The 16,255-nt window shown below is 47.9% G+C and overlaps 1 protein-coding gene across 3 annotated transcripts in view; it reads right to left on the bottom strand.

Moving 5' to 3' along the window:
• Window positions 1-730: 730 nt before the first annotated feature.
• slc25a23a (solute carrier family 25 member 23a) overlaps window positions 731-16,255 on the bottom strand; it is a 22,131-nt gene continuing 6,606 nt past the window's right edge. Inside the window, exons 2-10 of one of the 3 annotated variants that reach the window (XM_038960663.1) lie at window positions 9,599-9,725; window positions 9,228-9,315; window positions 6,331-6,442; window positions 5,824-5,982; window positions 5,024-5,197; window positions 3,866-3,979; window positions 3,367-3,534; window positions 2,928-3,075; window positions 731-1,744 (exon numbers count right to left, since the gene is read on the bottom strand). In XM_038960663.1, the coding sequence (XP_038816591.1) occupies window positions 1,734-1,744; window positions 2,928-3,075; window positions 3,367-3,534; window positions 3,866-3,979; window positions 5,024-5,197; window positions 5,824-5,982; window positions 6,331-6,442; window positions 9,228-9,315; window positions 9,599-9,725 (1,101 nt within the window). In that variant the 3' untranslated portion in view covers window positions 731-1,733. Of the gene's footprint in view, window positions 1,745-2,358; window positions 2,547-2,927; window positions 3,076-3,366; window positions 3,535-3,865; window positions 3,980-5,023; window positions 5,198-5,823; window positions 5,983-6,330; window positions 6,443-9,227; window positions 9,316-9,598; window positions 9,726-16,255 lie in introns of those variants that run through there. The other 2 variants (XM_038960646.1, XM_038960656.1) reach the window with 2 other exon arrangements.

Genomic DNA, 16,255 nt, shown 5'->3' with positions numbered 1-16,255 from the left:
GGGTGAATGGTCTTTGGTCTAAAGTAGTTCACTATATAGGGGGAATGGTCTCTGGTCTAAAGTAGTGTACTATATAGGGGGAATGGTCTCTGGTCTAAAGTAGTGTACTATATATTTTGTGGTCCCGAGTGGCGCAGCGGTCTTAGGCACTGAATCTCAGTGCTAGAGGCATCACTACAGACCCTGGTTCAATCCCGGGCTGTATCACAAACGGCTGTGATCGGGAGTCCCATAGGGCGGTACACAATTGGCCAGCGTTGTCTGGGTTAGGGGAGGGGTAGGCACTGTAAAAACATAATGTGTTCTTAACTGACTTGCCTAGTTCAATACAAATAACAAATAAATATACGGGGAATGGTCTCTGGTCTAAAGTAGTGCACTATATAGGTCATATCGGGCTATTTGGGACATAACAATAATATCACAATATATATTTTCATACATAATGACACCAGACCAACAGCAACTTCAACCAGTACTTTTCTTCTGATGAAAGCTCACCATAGCATTACTTTAGATCAAGGCTCTCTTGTGCATGGTATATGTCCCCCATTCACAATACTCAGAACAGAACCCCCCATCTAGTAGGCTGCACAAATGGTACCCTATTCCCCATACAGTGCACTACTTTTTAGTGCACCGAATAGGGAATAGGGTGCTATTTGGGCCGCATCCGTAGGCTTCAACTCATAAATTACCTCACAAGTAATAATCATGAATCATATTGAAGTCATTGGAATCATATTGAAGTCATTGTTATGATAATACCTCATACACATACAGCCACTAAATAAATACACAGTAGTAATATGGAAGTTATACAGAAGGAGGAAAAATAACACAATCTTGGCAGTTTGGTTGATTTGGCATTCTGGAGTTTTATAATACTTTGTGTGAGACAAAAATCACACATACTCGCTGTACACACACACACACTGACACACACGTAAAAGGGGCACCACCTTTGAGTCGTATCATCATCGTGATGACATCAGCGCGTGGCTGTGTTCTATTGGCTTCAGCACTTGATTAAACCATGCATCTCTAACTATTTACATACTTTGATAAAACTCTTGATAAAACTCTTGATAAAACTCTTTGTTGAAACTTACCACGCTGAAAAATAAGCTTAACAGTAAATTGGATTCAGAAAAAAAATCAAGTTTCAATATAGGGTTGCAAAATCCAGTCATTTTCCCCCAATTTCCCAGGTTTTCTAAAACATGGTTGGATGATTATGGATTTTGTGCAAATTCCTGTCTGATACCAGAAAAATTCCAACCAGGATTTCTGTAAAATCAGGGAATTTAGGGAAAGTTACTGAAACGTTGCAACGCTAAATACAGTACAGGGTTTAATGTGTTTGTTTCTCATCCGGCTGTCTAACATGTCCTCACAGCATTATCATTCAGAATAATCTCATAGGCAGAGGTTTATTTAAATCCTGTGTCCACAAGCACATCCCAATCCTTTCAGATCATCGAAAGCAGGTCTTCAACACCTCGTCTTCTCCTCTTCCTTGTCCTCTTCTTCCACCTACGATGAGTCATGGGAGGTAGATTGCTACGGGTCCTTTTTCATTGTGTAAAGTTCTCAAGTCACCCTGGTTCCAATATGAAAAGTTCTAGAAGTCCTGGTGGTTCCAAGGTTCCAGTGGCGTATCACTTCCTACTTCAGGACCAACCAACCACACAACAGCATGGAGATGGTGTCATCCTATCGCAGAGATTTCTCTATTCTCCACCTAAAGATTCACGGGGGAAAAAGTCATATTGTGATCCTTCTCTTGAGGTTTTGTCAGTAGTGAATTGGTAAAGGGTTTCGTTTTTGGTCAAAGTCTTGAAGCACCGTTAGTTGTCAAACATGTCCTCACCCGTTGTTAATGCAGCGAGAGAAAAGTCCAACTCAGTAGTAGAGAAGCCAGACGGCTAGTTTTCAAAACCAGAAACACCTCCACATGCAGCGCAGGCCATGTAAAACGTCACACGTGTTGTCATAGAAACCATGTTGACACTTGCAACCACAAAGCTTCCACACGGTTAGACATCACTTGGGTGCAGGACTTGAGATGTCTCTCTCTGTTATTTTATTCATTCCTCCCTTTCTCTCTCTCCCTCCTTCGTTCCCTCCCTCCGTCTCCTCTCACTGTGTCTTTAGGCGTGGTCATGCAACAAGCCCATAGCTGCCACCCACATTGGTCTGTCTCGTCTCCATCCCCCTCTCTCTCTATCTCTCCTTCTCTCACCTCATTCTCTCCCCCACTCAAATGCATCTACGATCCCTCCCTCCCTCCCTCCCTCCCTGGCTCCCTCCCTCCCTGGCTCCCTCCCTGGCTCCCTCCCTCCCTCCCTCCCTCCCTCATCTGTATCTCTCCACCCCCAGGACTTTCCTCATGTGTTCATAAACTACGTAGGAGATGCTGACGGCGGGGATGACTTTCAGGAAGTTGGGGGCGATGCCGCGGTAGAGGCCGGCCACGCCCTCCTGGGTCACAATGTTCTGGAACAGACCTAGCATGGAGAGCTGAGGGCCGCCCTTCACAGAGGCTGGAGGAGGAGAGGAGGAAGAGGAGAGGGAGGAGGAGGGAGGGAGAGGAGGATAGGAGGAAGAGGGAGCGGGAGAGAGAGCGGATGCACACATGGGGAAAAGTGACAGGTAGATAAATGTAGATCCTGTCAGTTTAATGTTACCCCCTCTCTCACACCCTACCCCCCCTCTCACACCCCCCCCCCCCCCCTCACACACCCTACCCCCCCTCTCTCACACCCTACCCCCCCTCTCACACACCCTACCCCCCCACCTCCCCCTCTCACACACCCTACCCCCCCACCTCCCCCTCTCACACACCCTACCCCCCCTCTCACACACCCTACCCTCCCCACCCCCCCCTCTCACACAGCCCTGCCCCCCCACCTCCCCTGTCTCACCCTGTGCCTGCATGCGTGTCCTGACCAGAGCCAGAGGGTAACTGGCTAGTTGACCACATGTACTGGACATGGTTCCACACCCCACCAACACGAAAACACCTGGGTCTGCTGAATCTGTGTGCCTCGCTAGCCACGCATTCTTCATAGTCTGGGAGAGAGGAAGTAGAGAGAGGGGAGAGAGAGGGGAGAGAGAGGGGAGAGAGAGAGGGAGGAGAGAGAGAGAGGAGAGGGAGAGAGAGGGAGCGGAGAGAGAGAGAGAGGGGAGAGAGAGAGGGTGGAAGAGGGAGGGGAGAGAGAGAGGGTGAGAGAGAGGGAGGGGAGAGAGAGAGAGGGAGGGGAGAGAGAGACATTACCAACTACATCAGTGATGTGGTCCCCCCCACACACACCCTCCCACATTCTCTCCCCCCCCCCCCCCCCCCCCCACACACACACACACCTCGTAGACGGCGAGGTCAATGCCAGCGTAGGGTATGATGCCTATGATGTTGGGTATGTATCCTTTATAGAAGGCCATGATGCCCTCCCTGTGGAGGATCTGTCTGGCACAGTCTAACACACTGGTGTACTGGCCTGTCTTCCCTAGGGTCAGACGAGTCTTCAGGACCTGGGGAGGGAGGGAGGGAGGGAGGGAGGGAGGGAGGGAGGGAGGGAGGGGGGGGGGGGGGGGGGGAGAGTTTGTTAGTGCATGTGGAAGAAATAATGTTTTCCACATCAGTGTATGTGTGTGAATACAAGTGTGTGAATGTGTGTATTTTTGAGAGTGTGTGTGTGTGCTGGAGTGCATGCGTAAATGTGTTTATTTTCGTGTGTATTTTACTGTGTGTGTGTGTGTACATTATTTTAGTGTGTGTATGTGTATTTTAATGTGTGTGTTTATGTGTATTTTAGTGTGTGTATGTGTGTGTATTTTTGAATGTGAGTGTGTGTGCTCTAACCTCCATAGGGTAGATGGCTGTCTGAGCGGTAGCTCCTGCTAATGACCCAGCTACAAACCTCTCATGAACCCTCAGAGGTCCCCTCTCCTTACTGCCACTCATCCACCTCTTGATCTACAGAGAGAGAGAGAGAGAAAGAGAGAGAGAGAGAGAGTGAGAAAGAGAGAGAGAGAGAGAGAGAGAAAGAGAGAGAGAGAGAGAGAGAGAGAGAGAGAGAGAGAGAGAGAGAGAGAGAGAGAGAGAGAGAGAGAGAAAACGAGAGAGAGAGAGGAGAGGAGATGGAGGGATGGAGAGAATATAGAGAGAGGAAGAGAGAAAGAGGGAATGGACAAGGATAAGGGGGAGAGAGGGGGATAAGTCAGATAAGGGAGGAAGAGATGGAGAGTCAATGACAGAAAGAGGGGAAGACAGAGAGAGGGAGAGATAGAGAGGAAGGGAGAGACAGAGAGAGATAGTGTAGTGTACTGTACTGTAGTGTAGTGTAGTGTAGTGTAGTGTAGTGTAGTGTAATGTAGTGTAGTGTAGTGTAGTGTAGTGTACTGTAGTGTTGTGTAGTGTAGTGTAGTGTGGTGTAGTGTACTGTAGTGTAGTGTACTGTAGTGTAGTGTAGTGTACTGTACTGTAGTGTAGTGTAGTGTACTGTAGTGTAGTGTAGTGTAGTGTACTGTAGTGTACTGTAGTGTAGTGTAGTGTAGTGTACTGTAGTGTTGTGTAGTGTAGTGTAGTGTGGTGTAGTGTACTGTAGTGTAGTGTACTGTAGTGTAGTGTAGTGTACTGTACTGTAGTGTAGTGTAGTGTACTGTAGTGTAGTGTAGTGTAGTGTAGTGTAGTGTACTGTAGTGTAGTGTAGCGTAATGTAGTGTAGTGTAGTGTAGTGTAGTGTACTGTAGTGTAGTGTAGTGTAGTGTAGTGTACTGTAGTGTAGTGTAGTGTAGTGTACTGTAGTGTAGTGTAGTGTAGTGTAGTGTACTGTAGTGTAGTGTAGTGTAGTGTACTGTAGTGTAGTGTACTGTAGTGTAGTGTAGTGTAGTGTACTGTAGTGTAGTGTAGTGTAGTGTACTGTAGTGTAGTGTAGTGTAGTGTAGTGTAGTGTACTGTAGTGTAGTGTAGTGTAGTGTAGCGTAGTTGTCTGTTTTTCCCAGTCCCGCTCCACTCCACCTGTTCGTAGGCCCAGAACTTGATGGCGGTCTCGGGGGCGATCTTCAGGACGTTGACCCCGTTGCCCCTCCACAGGGAACTGAACCCCCCCTCCTTCACCATGGCCCTCAGCCCACTGATCATGTTCCCCACCCCAAGGGCCCCTGCAGGGTTCCCCGGGGTCGAGCCATGCACCTGGGGGGGGGGGGGCAGACACAGTCTATCAGGAGGGGTGTCCTAAATGACACCCTCTATAGTACACTGCTTTTGACACACCCTCTAAACAGCTCTTATTCAGACCTGACTAGTCGATCATGTCATATAATATTATGAGCACAGAGTGATCTGGAGTGAACACATGATGTACAGTACACAAGTTAGATAACGACTCTATAGTTAGAATCTTTCAGTGGTGATACTTCACATTCCCACCAGGTGGAGCTGAATACACATCTCCACCTCAGGACCAGATCTAGGAACAGTTTACCTTCCTCCTATCCTAACCTGAACCATTTAGAGGAGACATGTGAAGCTGAACTTAGACCAGTGTGTAGGGGCAACTTCATTTCACCAACCACCTTCCTCTCCTCTCCTCTCCTCTCCTCTCCTCTCCTCTCCTCTCCTCTCCTCTCCTCTCCTCTCCTCTCCTCTCCTCTCCTCTCCTCTCCTCTCCTCTCCTCCTCTACTCACCTCTCCTCTCCCCCGTCTCCTGTCCTCTACTCAACTCACCCTTCCTCCCCTCTCCTCTAGTCTCCTTTTCTCTCCTCTCCCCAAAATCCTATTCTCCTCCTCTGTCCTCTCTTCTCTTCTCCTCTCCTCACCTGCAGGAAGACTTTAAGGCGGTCCAGTGGGGCGGTGCCGGTCCGGGAGACTGATCCTGCCATAGCTCCAGCCATCAGCTGTCTCCAGACGAACCCTGACTTCTTCTCCTGCTCGGAGAACTCATCAGGACAGGTCAGGTTGTCTCCTATGTCCAGCATCTAGACAGAGAGAGGGGGGGGGGGGGGGGGGGGGGGGGAAGAGGTAGGGATGGAGGGGGAGGTAGGGATGGAGGGGGAGGAGGGAGAGGTAGGGGAGGGAGGGAGAGGTAGGGATGGAGGGGGAGGAGGGAGAGGTAGGGATGGAAGAGAGAAAGGGAGAGGAAGAGGGAGGGGGGAGGAAGGAGGGGGAGTCATTTGACAATCTACTTAGTTACTAAACAACAAAGTTGTCAAACTGGTATCCAGGCTACATCTCTGCTGTGTTTCCAGTGTGTGTGTGTGTGTGTGTGTGTGTGTGTGTGTGTGTGTGTGTACATCCGTCCATGCGAGTCTGTGTGTGTGACTCACATGAGAGTGTTTCCAGAAGCGAGAGATGTCTTCCAGACTGTGTATGGGGTTGAACAGGAAGTGATCTCGCCACTCATCCCAGTCGATGGTCATGTTACCATCCCTGTCAATACTGACCAGAGACAGACAGAATGTTACACACAGCACGACACGTACACACACACAGACACATAGCACGACACGTACACACACACAGACACATAGCACGACACGTACACACACACAGACACATAGCACGACACGTACACACACACAGACACATAGCACGACACGTACACACACACAGACGGACACACTAGGGCTGACCCCATTTAGTGGACTGGTGGATTGTTCGGGTTGACAGGCTGTTGGTCGACCGACATTTCTTTAGTCCAGCAGTAGCACATGATTATATCTTGTTTTTGTACAAGACACCGTCTGATTGGCTCCTGTCTCAGTGGACTAATCCATTGTGGAGGCCGTGGGGGTGGCACAGTCCATCACTCTAAGACGTGATACTGAAATTGTATATGGTTATATTATGTTAAAATAATGTTATATATTATTTATTATTATTATTATTATTTCATAACAAATGCTCTTTCTCCCGCGTCGGATACGGTCGCTGTCCGCGGTCCTGAAACATAATCTTCAGTGCTCCGTAGAATTGGCACCTTTCCCTGACAACAAGTTGACCAGCGTATTGGGATTGAGAACAATGTGGCGGAGGCAGCAGCAGCAGAGACGAGGAAACAGCCCTTCCCTTGACCCTAATTGTCTAAGAACATTGAGGAGAGAGGAAACTATTTAACTAGATCTATAATCAATAGCCTAAGTGTTACATGTACCAGGCTTTATAAATCATCCATATATATCTCTACAGAAAGAAGACAGATCCTGCTTCTGTTGCCTGTTTGAGTGTGTGTTTAACAGCCTACTGATTCCATGAGCACCAAGCCTCACGCAACGGCAAAATGTTGGATAAAGTCATTTCACAGATTCGGCTGTTTTTAATCTTTGCTATGCTGTAATAAAGTCTTTACAAATGTTTTCCGTTAGAACAGACTGGTATTACTTATATATTTAGTGTTGTTTACACTGTTCCAAACAGGCAGAACATTTATATTGTAATCTAACAGCACCTGTTTGTCACACATAATACACACGCAGCTCTCGCTTCTAAACCTTCCTTCATCTGGATCTCCTGTAGTTTCCACAACTAAGTCAAATGTCTTCCACAGATCTGACTTCCCCTTTCCCTCCTGAGCAACCAGTAAACATTAGACTGCTTCCAGTTTTCTTTTTCACGTCCTCCGCATCCATTTTGTTGTCACGTGTTACTGTGTTTGGAGTTTGTTATAACCAGTTTATTGATGTGATTACGATATGCTATAGGTCAGGGTCCTATTGGTCACATGCATGCGATGCATGTTTCACATAAAGAGAGCAAGGGTTGAGGGATTAGGGAATGTTGTTCCTAATAGGAACAAGGGTTGAGGGAATAGGGAATGTTGTTCCTAATAGGAACAAGGGTTGAGGGAAAAGGGAATGATGTTCCTGAACAAATCCGGTTATTTCGTTAACAGAACTTTTCAGTCAGAAACAAGTAAGAAACTAAATGGCTGAAATTACGTCACAGCTTCAGCGCAGACAATACACTCTCAGCTGTGGTGCCTTTTCTCTGCAGTAGGAGGAGAGAGAGACAGGACAATACACTCTCAGCTGTGGTGCCTTTTCTCTGCAGTAGGAGGAGAGAGAGACAGGACAATACACTCTCAGCTGTGGTGCCTTTTCTCTGCAGTAGGAGGAGAGAGAGACAGCCCAATACACTCTCAGCTGTGGTGCCTTTTCTCTGCAGTAGGAGGAGAGAGAGACAGCCCAATAAACTCTCAGCTGTGGTGCCTTTTCTCTGCAGTAGGGAGGAGAGAGAGACAGCACAATAAACTCTCAGCTGTGGTGCCTTTTCTCTGCAGTAGGAGGAGAGAGAGACAACACAATAAACTCTCAGCTGTGGTGTCTTTTCTCTGCAGTAGGAGGAGAGAGAGACAGCACAATAAACTCTCAGCTGTGGTGCCTTTTCTCTGCAGTAGGAGGAGAGAGAGACAGCACAATAAACTCTCAGCTGTGGTGCCTTTTCTCTGCAGTAGGAGGAGAGAGAGACAGCACAATAAACTCTCAGCTGTGGTGCCTTTTCTCTGCAGTAGGGAGGAGAGAGAGACAGGACAATAAACTCTCAGCTGTGGTGTCTTTTCTCTGCAGTAGGGAGGAGAGAGAGACAGCGTGCGCCAGTCCCACAGACACTTTTTTTAACACAGTGTGACCATCGGGCTCTTTCTTGAGTCATTTGTGCGTCTGAATTATTTAGTCAAAACAGTGTGCTTAAAGCATCAGACAAGCTCAGTGCACATGGTTTTATTCAAACACATGTGTCTCTGTCTATATATGGAAAAATAAGTTTCAACATTTTAACCGATCGATTGGTCAAAAGAACTGGACGACTCTCGGGTCGACCAAGACAACCCTAGAAGACACACACATACACTTGCATGGACCGACGCAAACAACACACACACCCACACATGGACGGACACACACATGCATGGACGAACACATAAGCACGCACACACACACACACACACACACACACACACACACACACACACACACACACACACACACACACACACACACACACACACACACACACACACACACACACACACACACACACACACACACAGACAAACTCATGTAAACTCACACTCGCAAACATAAAAGTATAATTGTCTGAAAACTCAAATTGTAGAATACAAAAGCCATTCTACAATTCATACTAGACTGTGCAATTACAGCATAGATATAACCAGAGTAGACTGTATCATTATAGCGTAGATATGAGTAGAGTAGATTGTACAGACCTCTTCATGATCGTGGCAGCCTCCTTCAGACTCACAGCTATTCCCAGAGATTGAAGGGACTGCTGAATCTCTGATACATCTATCTCACCTGCAAACACAGTATCCACGTCAGAGTTGGTGTCTGTATTTGATTGTGTGTGTTTTGATTGTGTTTTTCAGTGTGTATTTTATTCACATATACCTTACGTACGTACGCAACACAAGAACCCAGTGAGCTTTGCAAAATTGGCTATATTGTATATTTGCATCAAGTTACAAATTGTAGGTCTGCACACGTCTGCGTATTTTGGCTAGACAACTACAGAGACTCTCCATTTAGCTGTAATTCTGGAGCCCGTACATATGTAGGGTTCATATGTATCTTTACAAACCATCATTGTTGCGGTCCAGGCTGCGGAACATGAGTCGCAGCTCTTGCTCGTGGGAGCGGAGGTATTGCCTGAACTCCTGGAAGTCCAACTCTCCATCATTGTTGCTGTCCCCCTCCTTGACAATCTGCTGGGGAGGGGGCACAGAAGGGGGGTGGAGAGGGAGTTGGGGGGGTGGAGGAGCGGTGTAGGGGCAGAGGTGGTGGTGGAGAGGGGGTGGAGAGGGGAAGGGGGAGGAGGAGGTGGTGGGGTTGAAGAGATGGGGGAGTGGAAAGGTGGTGGGGGGGCACAAGGTGGAAGGGTGGAGAGGGAGATGGAGAGGGAATGGAGAGATGTGGGGCGAGGAGAGAGAGAGGAGAGGTGAGGGAGGAGGAGATGAAGAGATGTTGGACGAGGAGAGAAAGAGGAGAGGTGGGGGAAGAGGAGATGGACAGGGAATGGAGAGATGTTGGGCGAGGAGAGAGAGAGGAGAGGTGAGGTGGGGGAGGAGGAGATGGAGAGATGTGGGGCGAGGAGAGAGAGAGGAGAGGTGGGGGAGGAGGAGAGGGAGAGATGTGGGGCGAGGAGAGAGAGAGGAGAGGTGGGGGAAGAGGAGATGGAGAGTTGTGGGGCGAGGAGAGAGAGAGGAGAGGTGGGGGAAGAGGAGAGAGAGAGGAGGGGTGGGGGAGGAGGAGATGGAGAGATGTGGGGCGAGGAGAGAGAGAGGAGAGGTGGGGGAAGAGGAGATGGAGAGTTGTGGGGCGAGGAGAGAGAGAGGAGAGGTGGGGGAAGAGGAGATGGACAGGGAATGGAGAGATGTCGGGCGAGGAGAGAGAGGAGAGGTGGGGGAGGAGGAGATGGAGAGATGTGGGGCGAGGAGAGAGAGAGGAGAGGTGGGGGAGGAGGAGATGGAGAGATGTGGGGCGAGGAGAGAGAGAGGAGGTAGAAGAGTTGCCAAAATGGTTAGGAACAGGAGAAAGTGGTGAATGGAATGTTAATGTGGAGGTGAAAGGGGGGAAGAAGATGCAAAGCCAGCCGGATGCACAGACAAGAAGCAAAATCAATACACTGAACTGACAGACAACCTGAGAAAGACAGAGTTACAAACCACTCTGAGGTCAATACACTGAAACTGACAGACAACCTGAGAAAGACAGAGTTACAAACCACTCTGAGGTCAATCCTGGGTCAGTCACATTACATCACAGACACATTGACATTTGATGCATTCCAAATGGTACCCTATATAGTACACTACTCTAGACCAGAGACCATTCCTCCTATATAGTGCACGACTCCTGACCGTAGTAAGTAAGTAGCCTTGGCTTGATCAAGCCGGAACAGCTCAAAGGGGCAGGAACCTATTTTCTGTTTCTGTAGGGTGAGGCAGTTTGATGTACCAGTACACCCTCTGGACAGGACACTAGTCTATCTCCTGTTTCTGTAGCGTGAGGCTGCTTTCACCCCCTGGACAGGACACTAGTCTATCTCCTGTTTCTGTAGCATGAGGCTGGTTTCATCCCCTGGACAGGACACTAGTCTATCTCCTGTTTCTGTGGTGTGAGGCTGCTTTCATCCCCTGGACAGGACACTAGTCTATCTCCTGTTTCTGTTGTGTGAGGCTGCTTTCACCCCCTGGACAGGACACTAGTCTATCTCCTGTTTCTGTGGCGTGAGGCTGCTTTCACCCCCTGGACAGGACACTAGTCTATCTCCTGTTTCTGTTGCGTGAGGCTGCTTTCACCCCCTGGACAGGACACTAGTCTATCTCCTGTTTCTGTTGCGTGAGGCTGCTTTCACCCCCTGGACAGGACACTAGTCTATCTCCTGTTTCTGTAGCGTGAGGCTGCTTTCACCCTCTGGACAGGACACTAGTCTATCTCCTGTTTCTGTAGCGTGAGGCTGCTTTCACCCCCTGGACAGGACACTAGTCTATCTCCTGTTTCTGTAGCGTGAGGCTGCTTTCACCCCCTGGACAGGACACTAGTCTATCTCCTGTTTCTGTGGTGTGAGGCTGGTTTCACCCCCTGGACAGGACACTAGTCTATCTCCTGTTTCTGTGGCGTGAGGCTGCTTTCACCCCCTGGACAGGACACTAGTCTATCTCCTGTTTCTGTAGCGTGAGGCTGCTTTCACCCCCTGGACAGGACACTAGTCTATCTCCTGTTTCTGTTGTGTGAGGCTGCTTTCACCCCCTGGACAGGACACTAGTCTATCTCCTGTTTCTGTTGCGTGAGGCTGCTTTCACCCCCTGGACAGGACACTAGTCTATCTCCTGTTTCTGTGGCGTGAGGCTGCTTTCACCCCCTGGACAGGACACTAGTCTATCTCCTGTTTCTGTAGCGTGAGGCTGGTTTCACCCCCTGGACAGGACACTAGTCTATCTCCTGTTTCTGTAGCGTGAGGCTGCTTTCACCCCCTGGACAGGACACTTGTCTATCTCCTGTTTCTGTAGCGTGAGGCTGCTTTCACCCCCTGGACAGGACACTAGTCTATCTCCTGTTTCTGTGGTGTGAGGCTGCTTTCACCCCCTGGACAGGACACTAGTCTATCTCCTGTTTCTGTGGTATGAGGCTGCTTTCACCCCCTGGACAGGACACTAGTCTATCTCCTGTTTCTGTGGTGTGAGGCTGCTTTCACCCCCTGGACAGGACACTAGTCTATCTCCTGTTTCTGTAGCGTGAGGCTGGTTTCACCCCCTGGACAGGACACTAGTCTATCTCCTGTTTCTGTAGCGTGAGGCTGCTTTCACCCCCTGGACAGGACACTAGTCTATCTCCTGTTTCTGTGGTGTGAGGCTGCTTTCACCCCCTGGACAGGACACTAGTCTATCTCCTGTTTCTGTAGCGTGAGGCTGCTTTCACCCCCTGGACAGGACACTAGTCTATCTCCTGTTTCTGTGGCGTGAGGCTGCTTTCAGCCCCTGGACAGGACACTAGTCTATCTCCTGTTTCTGTGGCGTGAGGCTGCTTTCACCCCCTGGACAGGACACTAGTCTATCTCCTGTTTCTGTAGCGTGAGGCTGCTTTCACCCCCTGGACAGGACACTAGTCTATCTCCTGTTTCTGTAGTGTGAGGCTGCTTTCACCCCCTGGACAGGACACTAGTCTATCTCCTGTTTCTGTAGCATGAGGCTGCTTTCACCCCCTGGACAGGACACTAGTCTATCTCCTGTTTCTGTAGCGTGAGGCTGCTTTCACCCCCTGGACAGGACACTAGTCTATCTCCTGTTTCTGTGGCGTGAGGCTGCTTTCACCCCCTGGACAGGACACTAGTCTATCTCCTGTTTCTGTGGCGTGAGGCTGCTTTCACCCCCTGGACAGGACACTAGTCTATCTCCTGTTTCTGTTGTGTGAGGCTGCTTTCACCCCCTGGACAGGACACTAGTCTATCTCCTGTTTCTGTGGCGTGGGGCTGCTTTCACCCCCTGGACAGGACACTAGTCTATCTCCTGTTTCTGTGGCGTGAGGCTGCTTTCACCCCCTGGACAGGACACTAGTCTATCTCCTGTTTCTGTGGTGTGAGGCTGCTTTCACCCCCTGGACAGGACACTAGTCTATCTCCTGTTTCTGTAGCGTGAGGCTGCTTTCACCCCCTGGACAGGACACTAGTCTATCTCCTGTTTCTGTAGCGTGAGGCTGCTTTCACCCCCTGGACAGGACACTAGTCTATCTCCTGTTTCTGTGGCGTGAGGCTGCTTTCACCCCCTGGACAGGACACTAGTCTATCTCCTGTTTCTGTGGCGTGAGGCTGCTTTCACCCCCTGGACAGGACACTAGTCTATCTCCTGTTTCTGTGGCGTGAGGCTGCTTTCACCCACAGGACAGGACACTAGTCTATCTCAGGGCCTGACCCCCAATCCATCTAATTAATGCTCTCTTTGGTATGACTCAGCCGGAGATCAAACTCCCAACCCTTCAATCTCAGGGCGGCCACTGAGTTGGTCTTTTGACCGCAGCATAGGGCAAGATGTAGTGCACTATATAGGGAATAGGGTGCCATTAGAGACTCAAGCCGATGTTTGTTAGTCATGGACACAGTAGGCCTGCTCTATAAATCTAGTCCTTCACACAGCTCCAGTCAACCTGTCTGTTTACCAACCTCCCACCAGCCCTACTCCCTCGTTAACAACAGAGCATTATTCTCCCCTGCAGTCATGCAGCACACACACACACACACACACACACACACACACACACACACACACGTGTTGCCATATGTAACAGGGTCACAACTCAGCACAACTAACATTCCACAGGAAGAGGAGGAGGAGGGGGAATGGAGGATGAAGAGTAGGAAGAGGGGAAAGGAGATAGGGAATGGAAGAGGACAATGAGGAGGGCAGGACGGGAGATGAGGAAGATGAGGAGAGGAAAGAAGGAAAGGTAGGATGAGGGGAGAGAAGGCAGAGTTCTGGGTTGTCGTCAGGGCAACAACAATAATACTCTCTTCATGAAAAAGTACTACACAAAACCTCTTCTATGCAGAGACCTGTAGGGATTGTGTAGTGAATGTGTAGTTTACTCAAGATACACAAGTAGAGTTGTGTTGTGTTCAGTAGGAAAACAGTCGTGTTTCCGTAGTAATCAGGTAGAGTTGTGTAGTGTTCAGTAAGAAAACAGTCGTGTTTCCATAGTAACCAGGTAGAGTTGTGTAGTGTTCAGTAGGAAAACCGGCGTTTCCAGTAGTAACCAGGTAGAGTTGTGTAGTGTTCAGTAAGAAAACAGTTGTGTTTCCAGTAGTAACCAGGTAGAGTTGTGTAGTGTTCAGTAAGAAAACAGTCGTGTTTCCATAGTAACCAGGTAGAGTTGTGTAGTGTTCAGTAAGAAAACAGTCGTGTTTCCAGTAGTAACCAGGTAGAGTTGTGTAGTGTTCAGTAGGAAAACAGTCATGTTTCCAGTAGGAACCAGGTAGAGTTGTGTAGTGTTCAGTAAGAAAACAGTCGTGTTTCCAGTAGTAATCAGGTAGAGTTGTGTAGTGTTCAGTAAGAAAACAGTCGTGTTTCCAGTAGTAATCAGGTAGAGTTGTGTAGTGTTCAGTAGGAAAACAGTCGTGTTTCCAGTAGTAATCAGGTAGAGTTGTGTAGTGTTCAGTAGGAAAACAGTCGTGTTTCCAGTAGTAACCAGGTAGAGTTGTGTAGTGTTCAGTAAGAAAACAGTCGTGTTTCCAGTAGTAATCAGGTAGAGTTGTGTAGTGTTCAGTAAGAAAACAGTCGTGTTTCCAGTAGGAACCAGGTAGAGTTGTGTAGTGTTCAGTAAGAAAACAGTCGTGTTTCCATAGTAATCAGGTAGAGTTGTGTAGTGTTCAGTAAGAAAACAGTCGTGTTTCCAGTAGTAATCAGGTAGAGTTGTGTAGTGTTCAGTAAGAAAACAGTCATGTTTCCAGTAGTAATCAGGTAGAGTTGTGTAGTGTTCAGTAAGAAAACAGTCGTGTTTCCAGTAGGAACCAGGTAGAGTTGTGTAGTGTTCAGTAGGAAAACAGTTGTGTTTCCGTAGTAATCAGGTAGAGTTGTGTAGTGTTCAGTAGGAAAACAGTCGTGTTTCCATAGTAATCAGGTAGAGTTGTGTAGTGTTCAGTAAGAAAACAGTCGTGTTTCCATAGTAACCAGGTAGAGTTGTGTAGTGTTCAGTAGGAAAACAGTCGTTTCCAGTAGTAACCAGGTAGAGTTGTGTAGTGTTCAGTAAGAAAACAGTCGTGTTTCCAGTAGTAATCAGGTAGAGTTCAGTAAGAAAACAGTCGTGTTTCCATAGTAATCAGGTAGAGTTGTGTAGTGTTCAGTAGGAAAACAGTCATGTTTCCAGTAGTAATCAGGTAGAGTTGTGTAGTGTTCAGTAGGAAAACAGTTGTGTTTCCGTAGTAATCAGGTAGAGTTGTGTAGTGTTCAGTAGGAAAACAGTCGTGTTTCCAGTAGTAATCAGGTAGAGTTGTGTAGTGTTCAGTAAGAAAACAGTCATGTTTCCAGTAGTAATCAGGTAGAGTTGTGTAGTGTTCAGTAAGAAAACAGTCATGTTTCCATAGTAATCAGGTAGAGTTGTGTTGTGTTCAGTAGGAAAACAGTCGTGTTTCCAGTAGTAATCAGGTAGAGTTGTGTAGTGTTCAGTAGGAAAACAGTCGTGTTTCCATAGTAATCAGGTAGAGATTTTCACTACTTGATGTTGCTAGTAAATAAGTGGTCAAAACACTACAGCTGTAAAGCTGTAAACAGCCTTTTCGCGACCACAGAAGAAGACAAAACAGGAAGTAGTTGGTTATTGTTCGCTAGCTACTGTTTTTGACAATCCTTCGTCATCCTGTCTTCCATAGCCGCTATGCTGGCACCATCTGTAAGTTCAACTTTCCTATATGCTTTATGAGTTACTTTCATGTCGTTGTTTAGCCGTTTTATATCACTTTTACCAGATCAAAAGGATTACAAGCCAAAACGGTCTTGTGTTCATCCTAGCTGTTTGCTAGTCCCATTGAAATATAGCTACGTAGCCTCTGTTTTCATCATGCTAGCTATTAAGTATTTGTGTTTGTATGCAAATGTACATTATGTTCATATTGCCATACTTACCCATTCTACTTAGCTCTTTTGACCTGTTGCCAAGAAGGCCCTTGACATAAGAAGACTGAAGGCCATTGTTGGTCAGATTAACATTGTTTATAAAAAAATATATATGTGTTGTTTTATGTGACCTC

The sequence above is a fragment of the Salvelinus namaycush genome, chromosome 2 (genome assembly GCF_016432855.1).
Source record: "Salvelinus namaycush isolate Seneca chromosome 2, SaNama_1.0, whole genome shotgun sequence".
Classification (NCBI taxonomy): domain Eukaryota; kingdom Metazoa; phylum Chordata; class Actinopteri; order Salmoniformes; family Salmonidae; genus Salvelinus; species Salvelinus namaycush.
The sequence above is the reverse complement of the archived record's forward strand: the minus strand, read 5'-3'. Positions and strand labels throughout refer to the sequence as shown.